The following is a 9,235-nucleotide window of genomic DNA, read 5'->3' as shown; positions in this document are numbered from 1 at the left end:
GAACCAAAGGATTGAAAAAATGGAAGACAATGTGAAATATCTCATTGGAAAAACCACTGACCTGGAAAATAGATCCGGGAGAGATAATTTAGAAGTTTATTGGACTACCTGAAATCCATGATCAAAAAAAAGAGCCTAGATATCATCTTTCAAGAAATTATGAAGAACTGCCCTGACATTCTAGAGCCAGAGGGTAAAATAGAAACAGGAAAGAATCCACAAATTGCCTCCTCAAAAAGATCCCCAAAAGAAAACTCCTAGGACTATTGTGGCCAAATTCCAGATTTCCCAGATCAATGAGAAAATACTGCAAGCAGCCAGAAAGAAACAATTCGCGTATTGTGGAAATACGATTAGAATAATACAAGAGCTAGCAGCTTCTACATTAAGGGACTGAAAGGCTTGGAATATGATATTCTGGAGGTCAATGGAGCTAGGATTAAAACCAAGAATCTCCTACCCAGCAAAACTAAGTATCATGATGCAAGGCAAAATATGGACTTCCAACAAAATAGAGGACTTTCAAGCTTTCTCAGTGAAAAGACCAGAGGTGAATAGAAAATTTGACTTTCAAACACAAGAATCAAGAGAAGCATGAAAAGGTAAATAAGAAAGAGAAATCACAAAGGACTTATTAAAGTTGAGCTGTTTTGTTTACATTGCTATATAGAAAGATGATGTGTATAATTCATGAGACCTCAGTATTAGGGTAGCTAAAGGGAATATACGTGTGTGTGTGTGTGTATACACACACACACACACACACACACACACACACATATATAGACAGAGGGCACGGGGTGAGTTGAAGATTAAGGGATGACAGCTAAAAAATAAAATCAAATTAAGGGATGAGATAGTAATATTTCCAGAGAGGGAGAAAGGGAGAGATAGAATGGGGTAAATTATCTCGGCATAAAAGTGGCAAGAAATAGTGGTTCTGTTGGGAGGGAAGAGGGGGGCAGGTCAGGGGGAATGAGTGAATCCTGCTCTCATTGGATTTGATCTGAGGAGGGAATACCATACACACTCAATTGGGTATCTTACCCCACAGGAAAGTAGGGAGAAGGAGATAAGAGAGGGGCGATGATAGAAGGGAGGGCGGACAGGGGGAGGAGGTAATCAAAAGCAAACACTTTTGAAAAGGGACAGGGTGAAGGGAGAAAATTGGATAAAGGGGGATAGGATAGGAAGGAGCAAATTATAGTTAGTCTTTCACAACATGAGTATTGTGGAGGGGCTTTGCATAATGATACATGTGTGGCCTATGTTGAATTGCTGGAGGGGGGAGTAGGGAGGGAAAAGGGGAGAAAATTTGGAGCTCAAAGTTTCAAAAGAAGATGTTCAAAAAAAAGTTTTGTATGCAACTAGGAAATAAGATTTATAGGCAATGGGGTATAAACATCTATCTTGCCCTACAAGAAAGTAAGGGAAAAGGAGATGGGGTGGAGTGGGGTGACAGAAGGGAGGGCTGACTGGGAAATGGGGCAATCAGAATATATGCCATCTTGGAGGGGGGAGGGTAGAAATGGGGAGAAAATTTGTAATTCAAACTCTTGTGAAAATCAATGCTGAAAACTAAAAATATTAAATAAATATTAAGTAAAAAAAATAAACTTCCAAGTTGATCTCTTAGCCCTCTTATCTTTTGGTGGCACCATGTTGGATTCACATGTTCCAAAAAGAGGTATTTGTACATTATTATGGGCTTAGAGCATGAGTCCTTAACATTTTCTGTATATATCCTCTCACAGTTAAGGATGTAATTTTGTTTTCCACATTTTAATTCCTTCATATTGATGCCTACATGATGTTTTGAAGAAGATAAAAGACCAAGAATCAAGAGACTAAGTACAAGACTTTGTTTTGCTATTGATTTTCTCTGCGATTTTGGACAAGTCATTTATCCTCTTTAGGTTACAGTTTCTTCAACTGAAAATCCTTTTCTAGTCTTAGTATTCTCTGTATCATTAATGTTGTGAAGCCTTGGAAATTTTACTCATAGTTGGAGGAATCATTGCCCCACAGAAGGTTATCCATGAAAATTACATTTCCATACATCTTTTTAAACTAGAAGAACCATCTTTTTAATATAAGGAGTAGATTAATTCATGGATTAATGCAAGCCAAAATTGTAAGAGGAGTGAAAATGTGGAAAAAAAATCCATCCTTCCCTGGTTTAAGATACGCCCCTAAAGCATCTCTGATTCAAATCAATTAAACATGTAGGACAGGGTATCTGCTTTGTTCAAATCTCTCCCGCCCCCCTCCTCCTACTTTCTCTTTCTCTCATCCTCCCTCAATCCTACCCTTCCGCCCCCCCACCTCAGAATCCCAACTTCTACTAAACCAATTATGCTAATGCTCTTTTCAATAGAATATTCTTTTTATGACTTTCTTCAAGGCAATTTTGACATCCTTATTTCTCAGACTATAGATGAGAGAGTTTAGCATGGGCACAATGATAGTGTAAAAGACAGAGGACACTTTCCCCTGATCCATGGAGCTGGATGAAGATGGCTGCAGGTACATGAATGTAAGGGAGCCAAAGAAGACACCAACTGCTGCAATGTGGGAACTGCAGGTGCTAAAGGCTTTTGATCTGCTGTCAGTGGATTGAATTTTTAAAATGCTAATAATGATTAAAACATAAGAGCAAATAATGGTCAGTGTTGGGAAAAGGATATTAAATGTGCTGAATGCCAGAGCCACCACTTCATTGACATATGTGTTAGAACAAGATAGCTTTAAGAGTGGAAGAAGATCACAGAAGTAATGATTAATGGCATTTTCCTTACAGAAGAGCACTCTAAGCAAGCAGCCTGCATGAGCTGTGGCCCCAGTAAGGCCTAATATATATACCCCACCCATCAACCATGAACACACTTCATAAGACATCATAAGAGTATAATGAAGAGGATGACATATAGCAACATAGCGGTCATATGCCATCACAGCCAACATGTGACATTCAGAGATTCCAAAAATGGCAAAAAAATAGAACTGAGTCATGCATGCTGGATAAGAGATAGTGTTTTTTTCTGCCACAAAGTTCACCAACATTTTGGGAGTGATGACTGTTGATTGACAGAGATCAATGAAGGACAAGCTGCAGAGGAAATGATACATGGGAGTATGAAGATCTGAACTGAGTCTAATCAATATAATTATACCCAGGTTCCCCACCACTGTGGCCATATAAATCCCTAGGAACAGGAAGAAGAAGGGCAGCTGGAGCTCTGGCTGGTCTGTTAGCCCTGTGAGGATGAACTCAGTCACTAGTGAGTAATTTCCTTTGTCCATTCTTTTTGATTGTAGAGTAGGAGGAGGCAAGAAACTGAACATGAAGAAAAAACAGAAGCAACAACAAAGAGGATGTCCTCATTACCACCTGTCTCAAAAATGAGCTCAGACAGAAGAATAAAATTGTGTATAGTTCTCTTTTTGTCTAATTCTGTTTTCTTACAAACAGCTACTGATCATCACATTTCACAGTTACATAATTCATGTATTCCAAACTGTTGTTAAAATCCATGCCTGACCTTCAGTCCAATATACCATAATAATTATTTTTATTCTTATAACCATTCATAGTTTCAAAGTCCTTTGCTCACAACCTATAGTGTATGCAACAATTATTGAAGTAGGTATTAGGTGTATAAAAACCTTAAAGACTTCTGAGACTCTAGTTCTCACAGCTATTAAGCATAGCAGATATAATCTAAAATTAATTCTCACTTTATGCCAATACGGTTGTGGCTATACTGAATTTTAAATGATGCCTTTCTACAATTGTTAAAATAGCTATGGCACGGGAAGTCAATGATGATGTCATCTAAGGTGGAATACTGATGCAGTTCAGGAAGAGGTATGATTCTTTCATCTCTTCAATTTAGCAATTTGCCCGGGAACTTTCCATTCGATATCTTATTTCTTGCAGAACTCTGTCCATAGCCTATGAACTGTCTGGAAATATGGTTGGAGCTTGCCAACTTGGGGACTGTAGACTTTGTTTCCTTTTTCATGACAATCAAAAAAACCATTTGGAAAGCTATGAGCTGAGAAGGAAATCTGGTTGTCCTCCACAGAGATATATGAACAGCATGATAATATAATGGCCAACTAGGAAATTGCTGTAATGTATGATGTGCCTAGATTTTATCAAAGTATCTCATAAAAACCCTAGAATGAGACCCATTAAATCTGATGGGTCCTGAGATAATGGAACTTTTTATTATTGATATCCTGGGCTCATTTTCAAATTCACATTGTTGTTAATTCTCTTTAACAATTGAGAGGGATCCTTCCTCATGCTATCTTATGCAGACCAATGGAGAGGAAACTAAAATTATTTTGGCTTGGTATAAAGAATAAAGTGTATGAGGATGAGAAGGGAAGTGGGAATTGAAATGTGGAAATGAGAAGATGTAATCAAGGTGTGGGTTTGGAGAAAGCTGACCAATGTGGGTCAGAGTGGGAAATTTGAGTCTGGATGAATTATAAAAGAGCTTTTCTAACTAGCTTAAGTGAATTTGTGCCAGGCTAAGAGGTCAAGTCACCCTATCAAATAATGATGGGAAATAAAAATCTTTTTTCTAAATTAATAAAAAACCCTATTACAGAAAGAATGAAGTGATATAGTATGGACAGAATTACAATTTGGTGCACTCACAAAGAGTAGTCATAATTTTTAAGTACTATCTTGAAAGACAATAGAGAACATCAGTAATTCTCTCTTGGCTTTGTTTTGTTAAATGCGATATAAGCATAGATGGTATATTTATTAAATCCAAACATTACACAAAGCTTGGAGAGATGAGTAACTTACAGTTACAGTAAATTACAGTTTTCTCTAAACATGATCCAAAAATATCATGACAATTTAGAAAATTGGGCTGAATCTAATGATGAAATTTAATAAAGACATAAATATAAAATTGTGAATAGCAGTCAAAATGTGCTTCAATAGTCCAAAACATATAGAGGTATGTTTAAAAGTCACTTTGTTTGACAAAGATCTGGGTTTTTTAGTTGACGGCAAACTGAGTATAATTAAGAAACATAATGTGGGAGCCAAAAAAAAACCTAATGTACTTCTGGGCTACATGAAGAGAGTCTTAACATCCAGGAATCATAAGTGTGAACAGAGCTCCTGCTCATGTGTCTTAGGGCTTTTATGACTGTTTATAAGATTCTTGGGACTTCATTAGCAATATGTAGACAGAGACTTCTATAATAGTTTTGGTGATAGTTCTACCATACTCTACTTTGGTCAAACCACACTGGCAACATTTTACTCAGTTCTGTTTTCCATAGTTTAAGAAGGATAAGTTGGAGAATATTCAGAAAAGGGCAATGAGGGTCATTCATGAGTATGTGAATAAGTATATTATAAAGATAATTTGAACTACTTTGGAAATTTTATTGAGAAGGGAAGAATCAGAGGAACACGGTAATTGTTTCCAAATATTTTAAGGGTTCTCACATTGAAAAGGGATTAGACTTGTTCAGTTTGTCTTCAAAGAATAGAGTCAAGAGCAATGCATGGAAGTAACAAAGAGGCAAATTTAGGTTTGATGTTGAGGATAAAAACTCTAACAATTAGACACAACTGAAAGTGACATAGGCTGCCTTGGTAGTAGACTACCCCTCAGAGTAGGTTTTCAAGTGGTCTCAGGATAACTACTACTGCTGTGCGGGTATTTGGGGAAGTTGTAGGATATGGCTTGGACTAGATGGAAGGTCTCTTCAAACTCTAAAATATTATAGTTCTATTATTCTGAGTCTGAGTTCCTCAAATGTCCAAAATCTCTTTCTATTTCTGAAACCACCTGTTCTGAGTCTTCAGCCACATGCCACTGTTGGTGATGCATAGAACAGAATATGAAGATGCCTTTTCTTTTGTAAAGTCCTGAGGTTCCATGAATCTCTATTTAGAAAGAAGAATGATTTGGAATTGATCAAATACTCACCCTCTAGCATTGGATCTTAGAGCCTCTTTATTCACAGAGTGCTGTCAGGTCAATGTCTTCTATGAAGGTTAATATGGTCCAAGTATAGAGGCTTCTAATCCTTTTTAGTACTCATGGGAATTAGGGCACGGAACTGTCTCTGAAATGCTTTGGGAATTGATTTGATTTGTAAATGATTATTCCCAATTGCAACTTTATCCAGAGTGTCCTTTTTACCTATAGGGAAATAAATATTGTGTATCACTGTCAACAGAGATCCTGATGATGTATCTTAAGGTGTTGATGGCTGCTTATAAGAATCCTGGGGCCTCATTAGTAATACACAGATAGAGGCTTCCAAAGAGACTTATCTCATAAGAGATTCTCCTTTTCTAGGAAGAAGTCACCAATATTTTTCTCTACCTCTTAATTCTTTCACTTTTATTTTTTATTATATTTGAATTTATTTTAAACTTGTATACAAAATAAGGAAAGAAAAAAACATTGTTATGTATAGAGCAGAACATAAGAGAGGATTCAATGTAAAGTAATGAATTTCCATTTCAAGAAAAGTTATGTAACGAATACTACACATTATTTTCAAAACCGTCCCTCTTTTCTTTTCTTGTATGTTGTATTTTGTCCTCTGCTGTGCACTTTTCCTTTCCTTATTACTTCCTCCTCTTCACCACATTGTTACAATTAAATGCAGATGTATATGTACATATATGTATATATATACACACACACACACACACATATACACACACACACACACATATATGTACATATATACCTAGCAATTAGGTATACACATATACATAGATATCCATAAATATGTACATATTTATATTCACATATACACTCAAACGCATATATGTAAGACAACATTATGCTTATTTCTACTTGTCATCTATTTCTCTGTAGCTGGATAACATATTCCTTTGTAACTCTAAGTCTTTCCATATTTTTCTCAATCCACCAGTTCATCATTTCCTATAACACAAGAATATACCAACCTAATCACATTCTATCTGGGAGATTGTCTTTGAGAATTTTCCCCCAATTTTTCTGGATTTCCTCTCTTCCTGGCAATGTAAGTTTTACTTGTAGAAGAAATTTTAATTTGAAATAATCAAAAGTATTCATTTTACACTTCAACACTGCTCCCACCTTATAATATGGAGGAAAATCTGATACTACTGAATCTAGTTCCTTCACATCTTTTCCCCCTGGTTTCCTTGAAGTTCTTGACCCTCTGCTCTTCCCAATGAACACTAATTATTTTTTCTGATTCAGTAAAATGATTTTTTAGTAATTTAATTGGTGTAGTATTACATAAGTAGATTAAATAGTTAAAATTTAAAAACTTTATTAGCTTTACCTACTAATGCACAATCAATATCACTTCAATTTTTATATCTAACTTTGTATAAAAGGTGTTTTGTAGGGACAACTAGGTGGCACAGTGAGTAGAGCACCAGCCCTGGAGTTAGGAGGACCTGAGTCCAAATCCGGCCTCAGACACTTGACACACTTACCTGCTGTGTGACCTTGGGCAAGTCACTTAACCCCAATTGCCCTGCCTTCCCCCTCTCCCCCCAAAAAAGGTGTTTTGTGTTTATACATTTAGTTCTTGTGTCTGTTTTGGCAGGTATGCTATTATAGTTTTTAAACTGTCTATTTTATATGGTCTAAAATTATTATTATTATGACTGAAACATAGTTTAGTTTCCTTATTTTCCCTTTTGATTTAATCTGATTTTATCTTTCACTTTTTCTGAGATCATAATTACTCTCTCTGCTTTTTTAAATAATAAATTCTACTCCTGGCCTTGATTTTATGTTTGAATCTCATTTTTATAGAATTTCCTGAGAGCAATATATTGTTGAATTCAAATTTTTAATCTGTTGTAAGTTTCCATTTTATGGGTAAATTCATCCCATTCACATTCTAAACTATAATTATTTATTTTCCTCCTTCCTATTTTCCTCACTGTCCTTCTCACCCAATTCCTATCCCTCCTCACTATTCTACTTTACTTCTACCTGTTACCTTGCCTTCTTATTTCTTAACCTACCCCCTCCAAGAATCCTTCCCTTATCTTTTCCCTCCACCCTATCCCATTACCCTCTTATTTCTTTCCAAATTTAAAATATTTTATACCCTTCTAAATATATATGTTGTTCCCTCTTTTTCCTATTCCTACTAATCTACACACTGTTCTATACTATCATGCCCTATTCCATATCCCTCCCTTATTCTCTCCCTCTACCCTATCCTCTTACCTTTCCATTTCTTTCTCAATTTAGAAGACTTTTATACACTTCTAGCTATATATGTATTATTACCTCTTTAACCAATTCCTGATGAGAGTTGGCTTCAAGAACTACCCACTCTCTTCCATCATTTTATTCCTCTGTACCAGTTTTCCCTCTCACACTTCATTTGAATGAGATAATTACTCTTTTTACCTTTTTCTATATCATTTTGCTTTTTAGAATCACATCATACTTCACTCTACCCCACTCTGTCTTTTGAACTACCCAATTACAAATGACAATCTTAGACATGTGGCTTACATTTCCATATTTAAAAAGTAAACAACTTGTCCTTATTAAATCTATTTTAATTAGTCTTTGATGTTTACCTTATATTCCTCTTAGAGCTTGTATGTCAAATTTTCTATTAAGTTCTGGGTTTTTTTTGCAATAAAATACTGAAAGCCTTCAATTCATTGCATGTCCATTTTTTCCATTCATTTTCATTTCATTTTTTTTTGTTAATTTCATTTGATTCCTTTTTTATTACTTATTTTTGCTGAGTATATTTTTGGTTGTAACCCCAGTTCTTATGCTTCTCACTATAATGTCCCAAGGCTAGCAGTTTTTTAGGGTAGCTGCTGATAGGTCTTCTATAATTCTATTTGTGGCTCTGCCATATTTGAATTGTTTTTTCTTGTTGTGCATAATATTTTATTTTTGAGCTGGGCCTTTCAGAATTTGACTATGATATTCCCATAGATTTTCCACACAGGATCTCTTTCAGGTGGTGATCAGTGGAATTTTTTCTATTTCTACTCTCCCCTCCTGTTTTAATAGTTCAAGAACAATTTTCTTTAATTATTTCTTTTATTATCATATCAAGATTCTTTTTTCAACTGTAGCTTTTAAGTGGTCTGATTATTCTTGTGCTTTCTCTTCTTGATCTGTTCTCTAGATCAGTTGTTTTTCTTATAAGATGTTTCACATTCTTTTCTTTTCATTATATTGTGTTTTATTAT

The 9,235-nt window shown here is 35.4% G+C and overlaps 1 protein-coding gene across 1 annotated transcript; it reads right to left on the bottom strand.

The window, feature by feature from the left end:
• Positions 1-2,370: 2,370 nt before the first annotated feature.
• LOC118837944 (olfactory receptor 150-like) lies at positions 2,371-3,303 on the bottom strand. The gene has a single exon (XM_036745104.1). The coding sequence runs from the start codon at positions 3,301-3,303 to the stop codon at positions 2,371-2,373; it is 933 nt and encodes a 310-aa protein (XP_036600999.1).
• Positions 3,304-9,235: the final 5,932 nt, after the last annotated feature.

This window comes from Trichosurus vulpecula, chromosome 2 (assembly GCF_011100635.1).
Source record: "Trichosurus vulpecula isolate mTriVul1 chromosome 2, mTriVul1.pri, whole genome shotgun sequence".
Classification (NCBI taxonomy): domain Eukaryota; kingdom Metazoa; phylum Chordata; class Mammalia; order Diprotodontia; family Phalangeridae; genus Trichosurus; species Trichosurus vulpecula.
The sequence above is the reverse complement of the archived record's forward strand: the minus strand, read 5'-3'. Positions and strand labels throughout refer to the sequence as shown.

Coding starts and splice junctions, on each gene's coding strand:
- LOC118837944 (XM_036745104.1), bottom strand. CDS start 3,303: ATGGACAAAGGAAATTACTCACTAGTGACTGAGTTCATCCTCACAGGG.